Below are 22,632 nucleotides of genomic sequence, written 5' to 3'. Positions count from 1 at the left end.
GGGTGCTCAACATGGCAGGAGGATAGGGGTAGGGACACAGAAGGGATATGCTAGACAAGGCAGATAGGAACACACAGAGAAGATGAATTAAAAAAGAAGAAATGTGAAATGCAGGACCCTGCAACAAAATTGAGAGAACAGAGGAAAGCAGAAACTAGAGACTGGGCCCAACACAATTACAAAAATTTATTTACACAAGTAATATTTTCTCTGGTTTGTCTTAAAATTTACTAAATAGTAGCTTCATTCTGTACCCCCTAATCCTTGTATTTTTGGAAAGTGTAAACGTGATTCATGTCTACCCAATCCACTCCACTCCGCGTTTTACAGATTTCCATCATACCTCCCACTCAGCAGACTTCTCCAAGCTGAAAAGCCCTAATCTATTCAGCTTCTTCATAGGAAAGTCATCCTATCTGCTATCATTTTCATTGTGTTTTTCTAATTCTGCTATATATTTTTTTTTTTTTTTGAGGGTCATTGACCAAAATTGCACACTACATTCAAGGTGCGGTCACACCATGGAGTGATACAAGGACATAATATTCACAACTTTTGTTATCCATTCCTTTCCCTAATCAGTTCTAACATCCTACTTGCTTTCTTAGCTGCTGCTGCATACTGAGCAGATGGTTTAAACCTATCGATCCTTTTCCTGGGCAGTGACTCCTAACATGGAACCTTGCATCATGTGCTATATAGTTTGGGTTCCTCTTCCCTACATACATCATTTTACACTTGCTCACATTGTCAATTGGCATTTGGATGCCCAGTCTCTTAAAAGGAGATTATCTTCTAGAAATCTGTGTATAACATGAAAAAAGATGACAAGTGTAACTATTAATGGTCACTAAAGATTTCAACAAGCTTCATAGAATTCATCTTGTATAGTTTTCCTTCCCCAATGTAGGCATGTCAAAACATGGTCATGTTGGTTTGTGTTACTATGATCACTATAATATAATTGATAAAGTTATATTTTTTAACGTTTGTTCTGCATTCCTTAGTACTTTTTTTTTATCCTTCCTTTACGGTACCTTGTTTCTCCTTTGGTTTTGTCATCAAACTTCAAGTAAATTTACTTGATTTCTTATTTGTGCTATAGTCACTTTTGTTGGCTGGTTAGATACTCGGTTTCTCACTTGCGTAAATGGAGAAATTAGGTCTTACCTGATAATTTTCTTTCCCTTGGTCCTTCCCACTATTCCTGAACCTGTGGGATAGTTGTGTCCATCAACCAGCAGGTGGAGATACAGAACTGCAAACTGAGCTGAGACATCGCTTGACATGCAGCCCAGCTCCTCAGCATTTTCGTAGAAAAGCAGTAAGGAGAAACTCTGAACAAACACAACCTTAAACAACTCATTAACTTAACACTAACCAGACAAGCAAAAGTGCGGTCCTCATCTTTGGACAACTTGTAGAGAAGAAGCGATAAGCATGAAACAACATGAAAGGTGACAGTTGCTATTTGATTCATTACTTCACACCAACTAAACATCTCAGAAACCTTGGGTGGCCTCTGAAATAGTGAGGACTAAAAGAAAATTATCAGGCAAGACAGAGTTTCTCCTTCCATTACGTAGCTTCCCACTATTCAAGAACCTGTGGGATAGTTGTGTCCGTCAACCAAAAGGTGGCAACAGAGAACTGAGCTGAGACAACTATCCCACAGGTTCTGGGATGGTGGGATGCTACATAATGGAATGCTGCTTTTCCCCTCATATGCTGGTAGATTCTTATCCATTCTATTAGAATAAATGTCTATATTTAAGCAGCGAAGTAGCAGCCTAATGGTTAGGATAATGAGTTAACTAAGGAAGTCAGGGTCCAAATCCCACTAACGCCTTGTGATTTGGGGCAAATCACTTAACCTTCCACCTGTAAGCCCTCTAGGGACAGGGAAAAACCTACTATACCTGAACATAATTTGCTTTTGCTACTACTGAAAAGGTGCACACTAAATCCAGAGGATGAGACAGACTAACTGTTTACTTTAGTAATTCAGAACAGAGTACTTTGGTCTGTTGATAAGTACTGTGGAGGCCTAGAATAGCTCTATAAGTGTAATCTATCTTTTTAAGAGCCATTCCTCCTCCAGCTCTTGGGATGTGCAATCTTAGCATACAATGGTTCTTACAAATATTCAAAATCCTTATGAAGCAAGTCTATAATTCCAAAGCTGCATTAGGAATATCGGGATTAAAAACTGATGTTAAAGCTCTTTTCAACATTGATTTCAGTCTTCAGTAGTATTAGCTATCATGCCTCATTAATTTGTGCTGGATTGATGCACTTTATTCTCCTCCCAGATATAAGGTTTTGCAATATTACAGACTTGTCACAGAGTTTCAGTTTTCCATTCAGGTTGCTTTTGCACATCTGTCCAGATCAAAAGCATCCTGATATCACCTGGAAAACACTTCAGTACTGCGTTTTGTCAAATGACAGCTATAGGGATCTGTATAGCTTCACAAATAGTAAGTGCACTATTATCGGGACATGATTAGTACCTTGGGGATTAAAGTTACATTTGCAGCCCAATCATTTAGTGCCAGACAAAACGAGAACTAGTGCCACTTCTAATATCAATATCCAGAGAGGGACAAATCGTGTCTAGTTGTCACATTTTTATAATGAACTTCCTGTACACTGTCAACCCAAGGTTAACTGTACATCAAGGCAATTTCTTCAAATATAGCAGGACACTTTCTTATAGTCAACCCATTTTATACTGAGGTTTACAATTTTGTTACTATAAATCATGACTTTAATCAGCATCAACTGATATTTGAATCCATATACCTTTTTTGTAGCCCTTCTATTTTATCACTATGATAGTTTGGTTCTTCTGGGGGCTGAAGTGACTAAATATAGGAAATCTAATATTATGGTTGTAATGGATAAAAAAAATATAACTTTTTTTTATTGAGGAACTAGGCAGATGACAAAAGGAAATATACATCAAATCAGTGTCAGGTTCCAGTAGGTGGAAGAAACCCTGACTTTTTTTTTTTTTTTTTTTTAAAGAATAGCTTGATGAAGGTAAGGTACAATTCATTAGCAGTCATTATAGAGAACCCAAAAAATGGGAACAAAGACTAAATATTCAACAGAATCTGCTTTGTGATGATCAACTACATAGTTTTATAACTGGATATAGCACCAAACATGATTGTCAGTAATCACCGAGCCTTTAAATGGCATTTAACACTAGGATTCTGCCAGGTACTTGTGACCTGGATCAGCCACTGCTGGAAGCAGGATACTAGGCTAGACAGACCATTTGTCTGACCTATTATGGCTTGTCTTACGTCCCAACACTAAACTTTGAAGCTGATCCACCTTAAGACAGAGCACAGGGGGTTCCATTCATTTAATAAAATTGTGGAGAATCTTATTCTATCCTCTATATTAGTACAGTCATGACATTTTAGAAACACGGAAGATAGCAGCAAATAAAGATCATATGGCCTATCCAATGTGCCCGTTCACATTGTCTACAATCCCCTCCTCTCCCATAGAGATCCTATGTGCTCGTCCCATGCTCTGTAATTCAGATACAGCCTTTCATCTCCACCATCAGGAGACCATTGCACAGGTCCACCAACCTTTCTTCAAAAAAATTCCTTACATTAATACCGAGTCTGTACCCTTCCACCATCATTCTATCCCACTCATTCCAGAGCTTCCTTTCAATTTAAAGGCTCACCTCCTGTGCATTTATGCCACAACTATTATCTCCCCCATTCTGGAGTATTAAAAGTACATGGTTGTAGTTTTGCTGATGAGAAAATAAAAACTTACTTTCTCAAAACAATTTGGGAGATTGGCTTTGACATAATGATGGTGTGGACAATGGGTCATCAGCAAATATTTGGCCATAAGGGCCATATGAGATGGAGACGTTCTTCAATGTGCTTGTTCATGTTTGAAGATACTTGTTATGAATCCGTCAAGACCGGCAAAGCATGAAAGAAGATGCTCCACTATGTGAGAGTCAGCTGGGGTTATATGTCTGATCTAGTGTCCATATGTTCCAATTTATATTGGCTAGACGTCTCAACCTTTGAAGACCCGTTGCTTGAACATAGGTCCTGCTTGAGACTGGAAAAGATGGCAGCTCATTGTAAACAGCAACTTCATAATTTTGGGTCACTAACTGTATAGCATTGGAACAATTATGGCAATTGGATTGTCAAGGAGATCTTAGCATACGCTTCAGACAAAAAACAGCACTGGATATAATTTAGCACTATAGAACCAAAATGGGTTTTTTTTTAATGTAATTTTTGCAGTTTTTTTTTTTTGATTGGTCCTTGGTAAGCAGTATGGAATCATGGGATGCTTTAAATTTTGGCATCTGTGCAATAGACACCATCTTTTGGATTACTATGGTCATGTAACAGGAATTTATCTCCTGAAGCAGCTGTAGCAAAACAAGGATTCTTTGTCGGGTCTGTCAGTTGGAGAAACTTTGAGATAACTACAGTTGACAAGTCATTGATGTGGTTTGCATAACCAGCACTATTATTTTTTCCTGTTTAAGTGTCATTGCAGTCTTTGTCTTGTTTCATACAATGTTACTATGAGTGGAAGTTTTATTTTTCTAACCAATAATGGCTTACAATATGCTCTAGCTGTTGGCTTATAAGCAGTACATGAATAATTGAAGTCTTTTTTTCTCCACTTTTGTGTGTGGTCTTTTGAAGTACCAGGCAGAGTAAAGCTGCTTGACTGGACATTAGTGACACCTTATTAGGAGTTTTAATATTTATGTTTCTAGCTTGTGCATTGCTATGAAACCTTTCTTCCCAAGGGAAATCTTTCGAAACCTAATATAATCAATGGTCCTAAGCCATGCAGATTACTGCAACGCAATCTATGTGGGATGTAAAGAACTTGCAAAAAAAACTCCAGACCGCCCAAAACACAGCTGCCAGGCTGATATTTGGTAAATCACGCTTTGAAAGTGCTAAACCCCTCCGAGAAAAGCTGCACTGGCTCCCAATCAAAGAACGTATTATCTTCAAAATCTGCACATTTGTCACAAAATTATCTACGGCGTAGTCCCAGGATACATGACAGACCTCACAGATCTACCAACCAGAAACAGAATCGGATCATCACGATCATACCTAAACTTACATTACCCAAATTGCAAAGGACTTAAATAAAAAAAATCTTACGCATCCATCTTCTCCTACGTAAGCACACAACTATGGAATGGACTCCCAAAAGCTGTAAAAACAATCCACGACCATCTAAACTTCAGAAAATCACTAAAAACCAACCTCTTCAAAAAGGCTTATCCCACCAATCCAATGTAAATCCCCACGCCCAGCAACACAGCACAACCAATGATCATACTGGACAATATACAATTTTCATTCCCTTCGACCTTCACAGTGCCTGACACACACCTACCTGATTTGACCACAATACAACCTTGTATTTGTTATCAACCGACTGGCGAACGCCTTTACGGTACTACATAAGCCACATTGAGCCTGCAAATAGGTGGAAAAATGTGGGGTACAAATGTAACAAATAAACAAAATAAATTTCCCCTGCCATATTTTTTTCCAAAGTACATTTATTGAGATCGTTAAAGTTTGTCCCCATATGCCCTTTGATGAAGACCACTGAACCATTTTCATTAGAATCAATCCAGAGGACGGATACTTCGATCATAACTTTTTGAAAGTGTGGTCTAAATGTCTCTGTATAAGTCTCTGGTGAGGCCTCATCACCTCTTTCCTGCTGGCCATTCCTCTCCTTAGGTAAAAGATAGGCAGACCAGATGCAATGCAGAGTTGATTTAAAAATGTATTAGTACACAACAAGGCAGAGTCAGGCATCCGAGTTCGCTCGGAGGAGGGAAAGGTGAGTAGTGGAGTGCCTTAAGGATCGGTGCTGGGGCCGATTCTGTTCAATATATTTGTGAGTGACCTTGCCGAAGGGTTAGAAGGTAAAGTTTGCCTATTTGCGGATGATACTAAGATCTGTAACAGAGTGGACACCCCGGAGGGAGTGGAAAACATGAAAAAGGATCTGAAGAAGCTAGAAGAATGGTCTAAGGTTTGGCAATTAAAATTCAATGTGGGGAATTTGGGGAACCGGCGATTTGATGTTTTCAAGCTTGGACACACGTTTCCAGCCTCCTCAATTTGTGGGTTTTGGATATTCCCAGTGACATTTGTCTTCCATAAGAAACATCATTGTGGTTGCAGGAATATTCCTATTCACTTATGTATATGGTGCAACTGTTATAAAGCTGTTTCAGCTATACAAAGGACAATGGATACAGACTATACGCAGGTTTCTAAAGATTTACAGAACCAGCGTTCATGATGAGCTCATTGGTTAATCGATGAGTTTCAAATTGACAAATGCACATTGTATTGATTTATGATGAGCCGTATCATCTTTGTAAGAGGCATCTATAGTTGTACACCATTGTTATGTATGTGGATGGAGGGTATAAGCGTGTGAATGTCTGAGTGAGGCATTACAGGGTATGTAGGTTTGTATGAATAATTGATATTTATTGTGAATAAAATTAAAAGATTTTTTCATATGTTCTGGAGTCTTTAGCAGCTATGAATTAAAATTCAATGCCAAGAAATGCAAAGTGATGCACTTAGGGAATAGAAATCCACAGGAGACGTATGTGTTAGGCGGTGAGAGTCTGATAGGTACGGACGGGGAGAGAGATCTTGGGGTGATAGTATCTGAGAATTTGAAGGCGACGAAACAGTGTGACACGGCGGTGGCTGTATAGTGAGAGGTGTGACCAGCAGAAGAAAGGGAGTGTTGATGCCCCTGTATAAGTCGTTGGTGAGGCCCCATCTGGACTATTGTGTTCAGTTTTGGAGGCCGTATCTTGCTAAGGATGTAAAAAGAATCGAAGTGGTGCAAAGAAAAGCTACGAGAATGGTATGGGATTTGCGTTACAAGACGTACAAGGAGAGACTTGCTGACCTGAACATGTATACCCTGGAGGAAAGGAGAAACAGGGGTGATTTGATACAGACGTTCAAATATTTGAAAGGTATTAATCTGCAAACGAACCTTTTCCGGAGATACGAAGGTGGTAGAACAAGAGGACATGAAATGAGATTGAAGGGGGGCAGACAAGAAAAATGTCAGGAAGTATTTTTTCACAGAGAGAGAGAGTGGTGGATGCTTGGAATGCCCTCCTGCAGGAGGTGGTGGAGATGAAAACGTTAACGGAATTCAAACGTGTGGGATAAACATAAAGGAATCCTGTTCAGAAGAAATGGATCCTCAGGAGCTTAGCTGAGATTGGATAACAGAGCCGGTAGTGGAAGGCGGGGCTGGTGGTTGGGAGGCGGGGATAGTGCTGGGCAGACTTGTACGGTCTATGCCCTGAAAAAGACAGGTACAAATCAAGGTAAGGTACACACAAAAAAGTGGCACAGTGGGAGGTGGGGCTGGTGGTTGGGAGGCGGGGATAGTGCTGGGCAGACTTGTACAGTCTGTGCCCTGAAAAGGACTGGTACAAATCAAGATAAAGTATACACAAAAAAGTGGCACGTTTCTTGGGCAGACTGGATGGACCGTGCAGGTCTTTTTCTGCCATCATCTACTATGTTACTATCTGTATTTTAATTTGATCAACACTTGATCAAATTAAAATACAGATGCCTGACTCTGCCTTGTTTTACCCAAACAGGCTGCTTCAAAGACAATAAAAATGTGTAGACAAAAAAAAAAAGTCTATCAAATGTCATCTAGAATATCAAATGTCATCTAGAATGTCAAATTTCTGTCCAAGACATTAACCAAATCAAACAATTGGTTTAGAACTAGAACACTGCCATGCCAAATCATATGTTATCCATATATCATTTCCATAACAAAATGTTATTTATAATCATATTCAATGAAATTCACTTGACGAGTAGAGCCCAATTGTGTTCACTGTTAAAGATCAAAAGAATTGATTTTATTTCTGCAGTTCAACACTAATTCTTATAAAGATTTTAGCTAATGAATACTACTAAGATAGACATACAATAATGATAGACTTTTCTTTAGGTCAATCCATATGTGGAAGGTAATTCTATAATCTAGATGGCCACATTTACATACACGTAAATGTTCGCATCAGTAGCATGTACGCGTGCACATAGCCAAGTACTAACAAGGGGCCAAAGCAGTACCTACAAACATCTACTTAAATAGCGTGTATTCGCAAGAGGGCTATGCACATGAGTGGTACATAGGTGGGGCTCCCACTTACACATGTAGTTTACGGAATGCTATAAGCTTATGTCCTTACCATGAGGCGCCTGCACTTACACCAGCTCTATGGCTGGTATAACTGTGTGTGCCTGTTTAGCATATATAAAGATGGTAAATAAATCCTAATAACCCAGTATTGGCATGCCTGAGTTCTACAACAATATTCTGTAATAGAACCTAGACCCCCCCCCCCCAGATTCAGTTATAGAACAGACTCTTAACATGCAGCCTTGGGGGTGCCTAAAAAGAGGCACCCAGTTACAGAATTGCCACCAAAATTAGCAACTCTTAAAAATTACTAAGTTATGGGGGGGGGGGGGGGGGGGGGGGGGGAGTCTCTGTATTTACAGCAAGTTGCTTGTTTGAAACATGCATTCTCTGTTGACTGGATTAGGAAGGTACACAAGTGGGTGACTTCATTATATGGAATAGATCTCCCAGAGCTCAAAAATTTAAGGTTTAAATATACACAGTCTCCTCAGTCAGTTCATTAGCTGAAACAATAATTCAGCTCTGGGAAGTCAAAGGGACTGTGTGCCTGATTAAGTCTACAGGCTGGAAAAAAAACCACACACACAAATACAGGTAAATTACTTTTCTCCATCAACAACACAGAATCAGGTACATATATATAGGACTCCGAAGCTCAGTGTTAATGCTGTTTGAAACTTAGTTGAAGAGTAACCTTGTCAAAGGATGGTGAGAAGTTGGAAAAGATTACAGATTGCTGATAAAAGGTGTGGAGGTACTAGAGTAAGATATTTGGAGGACACCTAAATGCATCTTGTCCACTAGTAAATGAAACAGATTGAAAATCTTTTCATTTGCCTCATGGACTGTTTCTTTGCTGCCACCAAGATGCCCTGAATCGGAGGTGGCAGGTCAAGAGGCAACTAGACATTTCTCAATCTCCATGACAGAGCAAAAGATGTGGATCTTGAATGAATAGTGCTCTTGTTCTACATTAATGTGGGAAAGATTTTGAGCCTGGAGCAAAAACTGCAAGTACTTTCAAAGGAAGACTCTTGTACAGCACTATAAAGAATCATCATGCTGGGTCTCACTTGGAATTAGTGCTGAGTTTTTGCTATCATTGGGATAGATGAATAACCATGCATCTTGCACTACTTGAGATGGAACTGGGTGCACTGAACAACAAAGGGAGCAGTTTGGGGTTCTCACTTACAGCAAAAGTCTATTTGAGGACTGCCTCAATTCCAAAAAAATACTTTAAGAGCTTGAGGATCCAAAAACCACTCATGAGGTTGAATACTAATGAGGCTGCTTACCAATTGATTTTGGCCAACTAGAATACAAGTGGCTTTGGAGTGGCCTAGTAGTTAGAGCACCAGTCTTGACATCCAGAAATGCCCAGTAGAGAAGGACACGAGGACGGGGACCCGCAGTAACTGCAGGGATTGGGACAGAGCCAGTGAGAGTGGGGACAAGCTTTGTCCCCATATCACTTTCTACTTTGAAGCCTGTTAATGAACTGGACTGTTATTTATGTTTGATTGATGCAGATGACAATTTTTTTATTTTTTTGAAAAACAAGCAAACATGCTGGCCACAGCTAGCAAAATTTGCATGGGGGAGGATCTTATACATCCTGCTACCAGCACATCTTCTAAGACATCTTCTGTTGAAGGAGGGACTGTGAAAGACAGGAGAGCTAGACTGAATCCGAAGATTGTTGATGACATTCATCCACAGATTAAAAAGTCATAAGTGCCCTGAAAATTACAGTTACAAATCAAGGTAAGATATACACAAAAAGTAGTACATATGAGTTTGTCTTGTTGGGCAGACTGGATGGACCGTGCAGGTCTTTTTCTGCCATCATCTACTATGTTACTATGCTTCATAGGACATATTTCTCCCCTCTAGGGCATACAGAATGGGTTGTATTTTGTACACCTGGACAGGGTGGATTAGGATTCCTCGGGGTAGCAGAAGTCAGCTATGGTTGGGGTTGGAAGGGTAGAGGGTGGTGGGAGGGTTTATTATAGCTGCTCATTATTATTGTTTTCTATTTGTAATTTATACACAACAGTTGCACAGCATATTGTTCCTTTTTATACTTGAATAAAAAGATTTAAATATAAAATCATAAGTGTTTGAGGCTTCTGCAGATGAGAACAGAGCCCATGAGGATGGGGCGGGGTCTGCGGGGATGGAAACAAATTTTATCCCAGTGTCATTCTCTAGTGCCCAGTTCAAATCCCACTGCTGCTCCTTGTGATCTTGGGCAAGTCACTTAACTCTCCATTACCTCAGGTACAAACTTAGATTGTGAGCCCTCCAGGGAAAAGGAAATACCCAGTATACCTAAATGTAACTCACCTTGAGATACTGAAAAAGGTGTCGGCAAAATCCAAATAATGGCTATGCAACTGAGGAAAGAAAAGCCTCAAACTCATACTGCTTTACAGCATAGTTGAAGTGACCTGGCATCTTGTATGTTGGCTTAAAACTCTGCCACCTGCCTAAGCTTAAGTTGGACTGCCACCTAAAACAGCTAATTACCTTGCTAACATTTTCCCTAATGTCCATAAAGTTGATCATTCAATGAACTGCAAATCCTCTTGCCATCATCCTGGATTAGAGTCAAGTTTACAAAAACAAAATCACCTGTGTGGTTCCCCCCCCCCCCATTATGACTCCAACAGACCTAATTTCTAACTGGATAGCAGACCTGACCTTAAAAGGACATATAAAAGCCCAGAACCTAAAGGTCACGGTGACATTGGTTGCCCAAGTAACATGTCATAATTGAAATCAATATAGCAGCCGTGAAACTCTCGAAGTGTCCACAATTCACAACAGTCAGAGCCAGAACCTACTTGCAGATGTACAGAGGCAGTTATACCTAACATGTAGTGCCTGTTTGTTCTCCTCAAAGAGAAAAGAGCTGCAATGGGACCTCAAGTTCTAATGTGATTTGTGGTCCCCAGCTATTGTCCAAAGTTCTACTTCCCTTCATAGCATGTTTCAGTGATGCACTATCAAAACCAGTTTGCTGAAGTAGCTTCCCTCTGCACCTCAGGAATATCAGTACACACTGATCACAAATAAATACTTTCAACAAAGGCTAAGAAGTCTACCTCAGCGCTTGACTCAATCAATCAGGGGGGCTTCGACAAAAGCAGACACTGCTCCACTAAAATTTGCAATGGAGTCCCACTTGGGAGGGGGAGGGGGGAGCAGAATATAAATGAATAAAAAGTCTCCAATATGTATTTTGCAGAAAAGAACTCAGAATAATTCTGACCTTCATAGTGCCCTTGGAAAATAATAGTGGAGACAGTTTAACTCCATGTGGTGGTTTTTGGCGAGATTCACTTTTTTTTTTTTTAATCTTGAAAACTTGTTTGTATTCCTCTTGATAATTACCATCAAGTCAGTGGATACAGGTTTCTTCAATGCATACACCCAATATTCAAGATTAACATTTTAACAATTCCCATTCCTCCCCTACTTTCCTACTCTCACCCCCTTCCCTCTCCCAGCTCATCACCCAACTGAGCCACAACACTTCATAAGAAATGATTACGTGTCTTTAGGCTACTCAATTCCAGTCCTCAAGGTCCACAGGCAGGCCACAATGAATAAGTATGAGAGAGATTTGCATACCAAGGAGGCAGCGCACAAAAAAAAAAGTTTTCATGGATATCCTAAAAGTTTGGCCTGCCTGTGGACCTCGAAGACAGGAATTGAGTAGCCCTACTTTAGATGGTAGAACTATAAATATTGTTTCGCCAACACTGGAAACTCATCTTCATTTAAAAAGTCCCAATTTATATTTAAGTAACACTGTCAGTTTAAACATATTGTACCGGGGGGTCACGTGACGTTATGGTGGAGAGAAGACGTGTGTGAGCTTTTCTCCGTGGCCTGACTGCTCTTATCAGACTCAATAATAGTTTCGGAGCCCGGAACGGAATGTTCCCCGCGTTAATACTCAGCAGTGATTGAGTTATTACAAGTTTGTAACTTTAAAATAACAGGATGGCAGCGAAATCTGCACAAAAAGAGAAGCTCCGAGGAAAGGTAACTGAATACAAAATGGCGGCCTCACCTCCAGAGGCAGGATCGTCGGTGTCATCCGCGTGGATAAGCGAAATTACAACGGAGATGACGGTGGTAATGGAGGAGTTATTGGAAAGACGCCTTGCCCCGCTTGATAAAAAATTAGACAACAAACTTGAACAACTAAGTCTGAAACTGGAAGAGCTGACCAAAGAATGCGGAGCATACCAATCTAGAACCAGCGAAGTGGAGGAAAAAATAACTGTAATAGAAAACCGCCAAACGGAGTTAACAAACCAATGTAAGGTAATGGAAGCTAAATTAGAAGACTTGGAAAATCGTTCCAGGCGGAACAATATTCGTCTGGTGGGATTACCGGAAGCTCTTGGGGGCCGCTCGTTGGAAAGAGTACTTGAGCAATGGCTTATAAAAACAATTGATTTTCCCGTTGAATTGGGCCCTTTACGTATAGAGAGAGCCCATAGACTGGGAGTGAGACAAGAGGAGAAAAACAAGCCAAGAGTGGTGATATGCAGAATTTTAAACTTTGCACACAAGCAATTGATTTTACAGGCAGCGCGATCTGATAAAGCTCTGTTTTTTGAAGACTCAAAGATCCTGTGCTTCCAGGACTACTCGGCCGCCATAGCGACAAAGAGGCGCGCTTTTTCGGCAGTGTGCTCCCAGCTGTATAACATGAAGATACGATTTTCACTTCAATATCCTGCTACTCTGAAAATCATATATAAAGGCACGACTAGATCTTTTGTATCCGATAAAGAAGCGAGGAAATATGTGGAACAACTGACGAAAACTGAGGGACGAACACTGGCAGACGGCGGACAAACCTAAGAAAGTACAAAAGAGCACTTCTAAAGGATTATACAGTAAAATGGCATAAGCAACAAAGAATTGGTGCTGAATTTAAAGCTGGAGATTTGTGTGAATAGCAGTACAGCAGTTGTTTAACATCTACAATAAAGTTAAAACTTAAATGTTAAATGTTAACGGTTTACGTTCTTCAACAAGTAGCGTTTGCCACCCTGATGGATACAGCCGCAGAAGGAACCTGCGGAGGAAACCTTGATGGATATAAGGACAGGGTGTGAAACCTTTTGATTGAGAGGGTCCACTATTGGGGGGCTTAACCTTTGTGAACAGTTTGGTCCCCTACAACGGGACAATGCATCCGGTATGTGTGCTTCAAATCCTGAATCATCACGTGGAAAGAGGGAGACCGGCGGCAAGTATTGAAGCTAATACTGGAGTCAGGACATAGACTCGCTATAAGGCCCTGTCTTTAAGTTAAAAAGCAATAACTCTGGGATATAGGAGGAAAGAAGCTTTCGTTGAAACAATGTTTTTATGGTCCTTAGATAAAGATAACCAAAAATGTTAAATTGAAGGTTACAACAGGTTCAAATTGGTTAATCACTGTATTACTGCAAGTAGAATCGGTAAAGAATAAAGGGACCCTATTAGGGTATTGTGGGGGGTGGGGGTTCAATGGTTGTTATAAATGCGAGCTGGATACTGGTATGAAGAAGGGGAGTAGAAATATCATTTAACAAAAGGTTCAAAAGGGTTTAAGGGGAATAGGGTGTTCGGGACTAGGAATGTCACAGAGTAGTGGGGTAAACGTTAAGCGTGACGGCTTCCTTTAGGGAAGCACAGAAGGAGGGGAAATTTGGGAATGGGAGGGAAGGGGGGGCAGGGGACATAGGGGGATACTTTAAAGAGATGACAGAACAGAAAGATAACAAACACTTTTCTGGAGGAAATACAAGAAGGGTTGGAAAGACAGATCATATTTGGGATAGGATGTGGTTGGATGAATGGTGTAAAAAAATAGAGCCAGAACAACAAAAGCATTATAAGACAGAGTGGAGCTATAGGCTGGGATGGCTCCACTTGATCACTACAACTGATCATCAGACATTAAACAACGAACTAGGAGATGGGGGGGATTAAAGTAGTGACTTGGAATGTAGGGGGCATTCATTCGCCTATTAAAAGGTCAAAAATCTTACAATACCTTCAAAGAATAAAGGCAGACGTGGCTCTTTTACAAGAAACACACCTAACAGACCTAGAACATGCAAAATTGGCCAAATGGTGGGTAGGAGATTGCATAGCTTCCGCAGCAGCGGGGCGGAAAGGGGGGGTAGCCATCTTATTCAGAAAAGGGATAGCCTCACAGATTCACCAGCTGCAGAAAGACCCGGAAGGGCGGTTTGTTTTCTGTAACGTAACCATTGCAAGAAGAAAGCTTAGGTTAGGAAACATCTATGCGCCAAACATATTGGATATGAAATTTTATAAGAAACTGACTAAGATCCTTAGTATGAATAGCTCACTGCCTATGATGATAGGTGGCGACTTTAATGTGGCCTGGGATCCGCAGATGGATAGATCACACCCCTCGGCGGCAGGAGGACGTAACAGAACAAGGGGGTTACCAGACATGTGCAACACTTTAGACCTTATAGATGTATGGCGCACGTTACACCCTGGAGATAAGGAATACACTCATCAATCAAGGGCACACCATACACATTCTAGGATTGACTACCTGTTAGTCTCGAGAACATTTTTTACCCATATTAGAGAAGCTGTCATAGGTCCTTGTGTAATCTCTGACCATGCAGCAGTTTGGATGACTTGGCAGGTAGAAAACTCAGATAATGATATAAAGGGATGGTCGTTTCCCAGTTATCTTTATGGCAATGAAAAATTCAGTGAATTCTTAGGTAAAAAATGGGAGGAATACAAGTTATTTAATGAAGGAACAGTACAAAGTGCCTCGATCTATTGGGAAGCGGCTAAAGTGGTACTGAGAGGGCACATAATTAGTTTTGCGAGCCATTATAAAAAGGCTCGAGATAGAGAGATACTACGATTAGAGAAAAGCTTGGCTAAATTAAGACATCAATTTGGGAGGGACCCAAGTATTGGAGTAAGAAAAAATTTGGAAGCTGAACAGATAGCATTGAACTCATTACTCCATGAACGAGCAGTAAAATCCCAAACATACTATAAATATCAGTTATACAAACATGGTGATAAGGGGGGCAAACTATTGGCAAGATTAGTGGCATCGCAATATTCATCAAAGCATATCCTAGGAATCAAAGATAGAGAAGGTAGAGTGGTGCGCACTGATAAAAAAATTCAAGAGGTCTTCCGCGATTTTTTTCAAAATCTTTATAAAGCAGGAGATCCGCAGGGCTTACAGGGAGAGATATATCTGCAAAATATGGTGACTCCCAAATTAACACAGAGAGAACGGATAAAGTTGAACTCTCCTATTAGTAGTGATGAAGTGCATTGGGCCATAGGCCAAAGTAAGCTGGGGAAAACCCCCGGGCCTGACGGCTTTAAGGCCGAATTTTACAAAATACTGGGTGAGCATATAGCCTCCGCTCTAACTGGGGCTTTCAATGAATGGGTGGAGGAAGGGCGATTACCTAACTGTTTAAATCTGGCTCAAATTATAATACTACCCAAACCTAATCGAGACCCATTGTTAGCATCTTCCTATAGGCCTATTTCGTTGTTAAACAATGAAGTGAAGCTATTCGCAAAGATATTAGCTAACCGTCTAAATAAAGTATTGCCAAGGTTAGTCAATGAAGCACAAGTAGGCTTTGTCCAGGACCGGTCTGTCTCCAAGAACTTACGGAGCATACTAACGGCCTTGGAGAAGCTTAAACATGACCCGGCGCCAGCCATTTTGATTAGTTTTGATGCCGAAAAGGCTTTTGACCGGGTGGAGTGGGCATTTATGTTCGATGTATTGGATAGTTATGGATTCCAAGGCTGGTTTATACAAGCGATTAAGGCGCTATACTCTTCACCTAGAGCCAGAATAATGGTGAATGGAGGAGATCTGAGGACTTTGAGATTAACAGGGGGACAAGGCAAGGATGCCCTTTATCTCCATTGCTGTTCGCCCTTTATTTAGATCCCATGATCAGAGACATCCAAGACTGTCAGGCTATAAAAGGAGTGCAGATAGGTCGGCAGGAATTCAAAATTGCGGCATTTGCTGATGACCTGTTGGTTATAATAACAAAGCCGAAGTCATCCTTGGAAAATCTACTAGAGCTTATCCATGAATTTGGGGATTATTCAGGCTTTAAACTGAATCTGGATAAATCAGAAGCTATAGCAGTAACATCAGATGCTCGTAGTCTGTGGGCTGAGGGATTCCCTTTGAGGTGGGCGGAAAAAGCGTTCCGATATCTGGGGATTCTCCTGGCTGCTGATACTGCAGAGATATACAAATTAAATATTAATAGACTCTTAGAACAGACAGAGAGACAATTAGAAGCTTGGAATGTAGTGATGATGCCTTTGGGGGGACGCATTAGTCTCATCCGGATGGTGATACTGCCTAGGTGGCTATATGTGCTGCAAATATTGCCACTGCGACTCCTTAAAAAGGACATTAAGCAATTTTATAAAGTAGTGATGAGATTTTGCTGGGCAAAAAAGAAGGCAAAACTTAAATTACAGTTTTTGATGGGTAATTGGAGTCAGGGAGGATTTGGCCTACCCCATCTAAGGTATTATAATATGGCCTGCCTGCTAAGAACATTGAGAGATTGGCTGTTTGGGACTAGTATACATGTACCGAATGAATTGGAAAGGGCCTTCTTTCAGCCCTTTGATTTAATTGCATTATTGCATACCAAAAAACAGATGATACCAAAAACTTTTAGACATAGCATTTTATTAGCGCCCCTTTGGGATGCATGGCAGTTTTTGGGGAGAAGCTTAGGGGGAGACCCAAAGATATCGGAGTTGATCACGATCAAGGGGAATCCAGAATTCTTACCAGGACTTGATAATTCGGTTTTTCAGCAATGGGCAAACAGAGGATATTGTAACTTAAAAAATATTCTGGATGCCTCTGGAGAAATCAAACCCTTAGGCCAATTATTTTCAAGGGATGAACAAAGATGGGGGGACACTTTTGCATTTAACCAGATCCGACATTATGTTCATTCCTTGGGTAAGGAGAATCTTGCAGCTCAACTGGGAGAAAAAGTACAGTCCTTTTACGATGAAATCTCGCCTGAGACTCCATCTATTTCGGGAATACATAGAAAACTGTGGGTCTTGATTCCGAGAACAGGGCTGGAGCATCTCCGACAGCGATGGGAGGCAGATTTAAATCTGAACTTAACCAATTGGGATATTGACAAACACATTAAGAGGATACCCAAATTAGTTACAGGAGCCCGGTATAGGGAATGCGCTTTTAGGACACTTCATAGGGCATATTTTACACAAACACAACTGTTCCGATCAGGAGGGATTTACTCTCCAGTGTGTTTGAAATGTGGCCAACAGGAGAACACATTTTATCATGCATTTTGGGAATGTGTTAAAACACAGAGATTTTGGAGGAGAGTAGTGAAATTTTTATCTGATATCATTTCAACGCAAATCTCAGGTAACCCATGTCAGTTAATACTAGACTGTTTAGGATCATTTGGGGATTTGACCGCGGCTAAGACATTATTGTGCCGTAAATTGAGTTTAGTTGCTAGGAAATGCATACTACAGGTCTGGGTGTCAGAAAGCCCTCCAGAATATTGGCACTGGCGTAATCAAGTGCATCAATTAATGGCTTGGGAAGCGCGGGAAGCAAGAGGATCCTGCAAACGTAAAAAGCGCTTCCTTAACACTTGGGGCCCCCTTTTGGGGACTCTCACTCAGAAAGGTAGAAGCCATATTCTTAATTTGATGTGAACTAGTTAAATACTGGCACATGAAATAACCACAACCATACTCACATAACATTATACAGCTGTCTTCCACGATAAGTAAGATAGGATAAATTAAAGGGTTAGGGAGGGGGGGGAGGGAGGGGGGGGGGAAATAACTTGTTAACTGTTTAGGGATGGAATATACCTGAGGAATTTTATTGCAGGAAATCACATGCTTTAGAGAATTATAGATGACCTGTGGTGCAGTTATACTAAGAATATTGTTATGATAAAACTGGTGGGAGGGGGGGGTAAATAAACAACAACAAGGCACTGGTGGGAGGAGGAGGTAAAAATGTAAAATGTTTGATGACAGTGAGTAGAGAGGTTTACTGGTTATGTAATCACCATGCATGTTGCAATATTGTATTGAGGCTACTGTATTGAAGTGGCTTTGTTTTTCTTGACTTGTCATCAATAAAAACCGTTGAAATATAAACATATTGTACCAGTCTTCCATTTTCACCACTACACTTTTCCAGACTAGACCATCTCTCTGCATCCAGTGTGCGGCAACCACTATCCTAGTTCCCATCACTCCCAACTGCAACAGTCCTTGTATACTCCATCATCCAGTCCTAGTACAGCGATGTTCCTCACCTGTAGCAGGTGTTCGCCAAGGACAGCAAGCCAAATATTCTCACAGCTGGGCGACATCTGACAGAGCCCAGTGTGGCTGCTGGCTAGCAAAATTAGTGTAGAATTTTCTAGCCATGTTCCACCGCATATGCACTGCTGCCTTCCTGCCTGGCAAGTCCCTCAGTCATATAAAAAAGCTAAAGAGTACATCTCCATGGGGAGGTGGGAGGATAATTGAGAATACTTGGCCTGCTGTCCTCTGAGAACATCTGTTACAGGTGAATAGCCACTTTTCTCCAAGGACAAGCAGGCCAGTTGTATTCTCATAGCTGGGAATCCTTAGCTACCAGGCTCATTAAAAATGGTGCTAGGATAATACAGACTCAAAACATCAAGGCCTGAAAGCCAATTAACCTGAAACTATTTATTTGCTGCATTCGTACCCCACATTTTCCCACCTATTTGCAGGCTCAATGTGGCTTACATTATATAGCAATGACATCACCATTAACAGAGTAGCCTGGAACCAAAAAAACCCAAGGAGTGTAGCCGACGGGAGACAGGAGGGACCTGGCCTCACCAGGTGTCATCAGAGCTCTGCATGAAACTTCACTGTATAAAATATCTAATGCAGCCAGAAGTAACCCCCTGCTCATCTGACACCAAGAGGAAATTGGGTCAGGCGCTTCCAGACCAACAACAAGGAGGAAGTGCACAATCTACCATCCACTTACAGACAGAAAAATACTGAACAATCCTGGCTAAATGAAACCCTTACAGGGCAAATTGCTAGGAACTACTTTTCTCTGTCTCCATCCACTGGTAGATGGATATAACCCCATTTGTCTGGAATAGTCTGGTATGGAAGAAAAGAAAAGAAGTTATGGTTTAAATATCCAGCTCCAGAATGATAAAGCAAGCAGTGGAGATTATATAGCTTAACGGCTTAACCTATTGTCATAATCCAAGTCTGCTGATCGTATAGTAATGGTTCAAATTCAGAATGCTATGATGTGTATGCTTTAGTACAATTTTATTCAAAACATCCTAAAAGTTTTTATAACTACTACTTATAAACTTGTAACCACCAGGAATAAGAGTGACCACTTACCTGCTCTTGCAATTATCAGCACTGGAACACTAACACCAGAGACCCACAAAGTTACATAAAGAGGTTTTGGTTTCCTCTCTGCTTCAGAGGTGGATTAAAGGATCGCAAACGATCAAACTTTACAAGGCTAAACGCAAGCATATTATACAAGCTTGAAGCACCCTGTATACAGTAAGGAGCTTATGTTTCCCCTTTTTTTAGTACAATTTGTGCCTATATATGATCTGACATATATACAATAACCAGTACAGTTTCAAAGTATGTTAAAACAAAGTAAAAATAAAGAAAACAAATATTGCTAATTCATTAGTTCCATTCATACTAGCGAACAGCATAAAGTCAGTTTCCAACAATATTTTCATCATTTGTATTCATTCCAACCCAATGTAAATTGGAAAGAATGATACATAAGGAGGTTGAGAGAATGTATGTAGCGGCAAAATAACTGAGAATTTAATGAAATGGGATCAAATATGGCTTATAGGAAGAACTTGTGAAAAGACCAAGTTCAAGAACCTGACAACTCCAATTAGAGGTTCCAGAAAAGTAAGCCCCCACACAAATTCTGCAGCACCAAAAGTTAGGTACAGTGAAATATAGCATTTACGGAATAGGTCCTTTCAAACTTACTACTCCCACCCCATCCCCCCAAAATAAATACCTCACAACTATTTACCCACAGCTTTCCTGCACTCCCCAATATTGAACTCAACTTCACCTGCACTGCTCCCCCCCCCCCCCCCCCCCCCCACCAAGTCAGAGAAACCCAACACACCCAATACAGGCATGGAAGGATTGGAAAGAATTCCACAAGCCGTGTTCTACATATTTTCCTCAGTGCCTAAATAAATTAACAGGGCTCTGCAGCATAAGTTAGGGAGGGGGGATGGGAAGTAAATTTGTATTTGCATGATTAGACTTTCCAGTTTCAGTGATTGTGTGTACACTTTGTACAATACCTGTGGATTTGTCCATTTTTATGAAGGTAATCCAGACCCTCCAACACCTCTTTCAACATTGTGGCTATACAAGGCTCATCCAGAACACCGTTTTTATGCTCCCCTTTTGCAACAATGTGTTTAATAATATCCAAAACAGAGCCTGAAAATAGAAAAACATAATTGTTATAGTTGCAAGATGGCTTCCATATTAGAGGAAGTAAATTTACAAACAGCCTGCATCCCCATGTTGAAAATAAATCAGTTGTATTTACAGAATGTGTGTGGGGGGGGGGGGGGGATTACCAAGGGCCAACTCAGATACCAAAATTATTTACTAGTTATATAAAATTTCACTTTATAAATGTAGTTTACCACAAATACACAATTTAAAATACGAACGTTTTACAATAGTAGGGCTATGTATTTGTTGGTGCCATAAATGTAGAACACCCTAAATAGATTTAACATGCTTTAACCTAACAACTGAGTCAATAAAACATTTAACACAAAGTGTGAAAGACTCCTAAGGAAATTGAAATGGGATAGGAGACTAGGTTAAGTGGGAATAGCCTAATGGTTAGTGCAGCGGGCTTTGATCCTGGCATCCTGGGTTTGATTCCCACTGCAGCTCCTTGTGACCTTGGGCAAGTCACTTAACCCTCCATTGCCCCAGATACAAAAAAAAAAAAAAAAAAAGAGAACACTTAGATTGTGATCCCTCTAGGGACAGAGAAAGTACCTCTATATAATGTGTACAGCACTGCATATGTCTAGTAGCGCTACAGAAATGATCAGTAGTAGTAAAGTTTATGGCTCTTATTTCAGCCAAATCTGTAATTAACTCAGTAAGCTGTGCGATTTAAGCAGAACATTTTCCTTTATATGCCTAGGAGACAATGCCCCACTGTGGATCTGGAACTAGTTAAAAAAAAACACAGGTACAGAAAGTAGGGCACAAAAGTTTCCTTTCCTTGAATTCTGCAACACCAGTCAAAACTGGGTTGTATACCTCTACCAGCAGGTGGAGGCAAAGTCTTAACTGGTCTCAAGCCTCCAATATAAAGCTAAGTTACTTACCTGTAGCAGGTATTCTCCGAGGACAGTGGGTAACGCAATGCCGTGTTGCCCAGTCCAGATTTTATGATAAGCCATAAGAGCGTTTGTGAAGCACTTGACTTGCTCCACCGCACATGTGCAGGTGCCTTCCCGTCAGTGGCGTGGCCCAGGCCCACCCACTTTGAGCTCAGGCCCACCCAGTAGCAGCACACCTATGATCCCCAAGCCCCACCAGCCAAAAACTCCCAACGACTGTCCCTCCTGCACACCTTGTAAATAGCAGATCTTCGCCTGCATTGAGCAGCGACTGATGCATACTGCTCGCACCAGCCCCACTGCCTTCCCTCTGATATATTCCCACCTATGTGGAAACAGGAAGTTGCATCAGAGGGAAGGCTCTGGGGCCAACATGAGCAGTGTGTATTAGTTGCTGCTCGCTGCTGGTGAAAATCTGCTATTTAAAACGGTATGTAGGAGAGAGGGGGATGTTTGAGAGACCATATGGCATGCAGGCGAGAGAGGGAGAGACCAAATCACCTGTGGGACAAATGGAGTTCTGCCCACCCATCTTGGACCCAGGCCCACCCAAAATTGGGTGTTTGGCTACGCCCCTGCTTCCCGTCCACCGTTCTTGCACAGCTACTGTAGTTAAATACTATAATAAGAAAATAAAATAAAAATAGGAAAACTTCTAGGGGAGGTGAGAGGATTTGTGAGAATTTAAGCCCTGCTGTCCTCAGAGAATACCTGCTACAGGTAAGTACCTTCGCTTTCTCCAAGGACAAGCGGGCCATTAATTCTTGCAAGTGGGGTATCCCTAGAATCCAGGCTCATAGAAAACAACAAACACTGGTCAACTGGACCACGC

General features: G+C 41.0%; 1 protein-coding gene across 2 annotated transcripts in view; it reads right to left on the bottom strand.

Moving 5' to 3' along the window:
- The window catches only part of OXSR1 (oxidative stress responsive kinase 1), a 258,627-nt gene that overhangs the window by 199,039 nt on the left and 36,956 nt on the right, over positions 1-22,632 (bottom strand). For both annotated transcript variants that reach the window (XR_003941568.1, XM_030198016.1), the window contains exon 4: positions 20,727-20,868. Coding sequence is in view for 1 of the 2 variants with exons in the window: in XM_030198016.1 (XP_030053876.1) it covers positions 20,727-20,868 (142 nt within the window). In the remaining variant the exon portion in view is untranslated. The remainder of the gene's footprint in view (positions 1-20,726; positions 20,869-22,632) is intronic.

Source organism: Microcaecilia unicolor, chromosome 1 (genome assembly GCF_901765095.1).
Source record: "Microcaecilia unicolor chromosome 1, aMicUni1.1, whole genome shotgun sequence".
NCBI lineage: Eukaryota > Metazoa > Chordata > Amphibia > Gymnophiona > Siphonopidae > Microcaecilia > Microcaecilia unicolor.
This window is presented reverse-complemented; position numbering and strand designations above follow the sequence as displayed.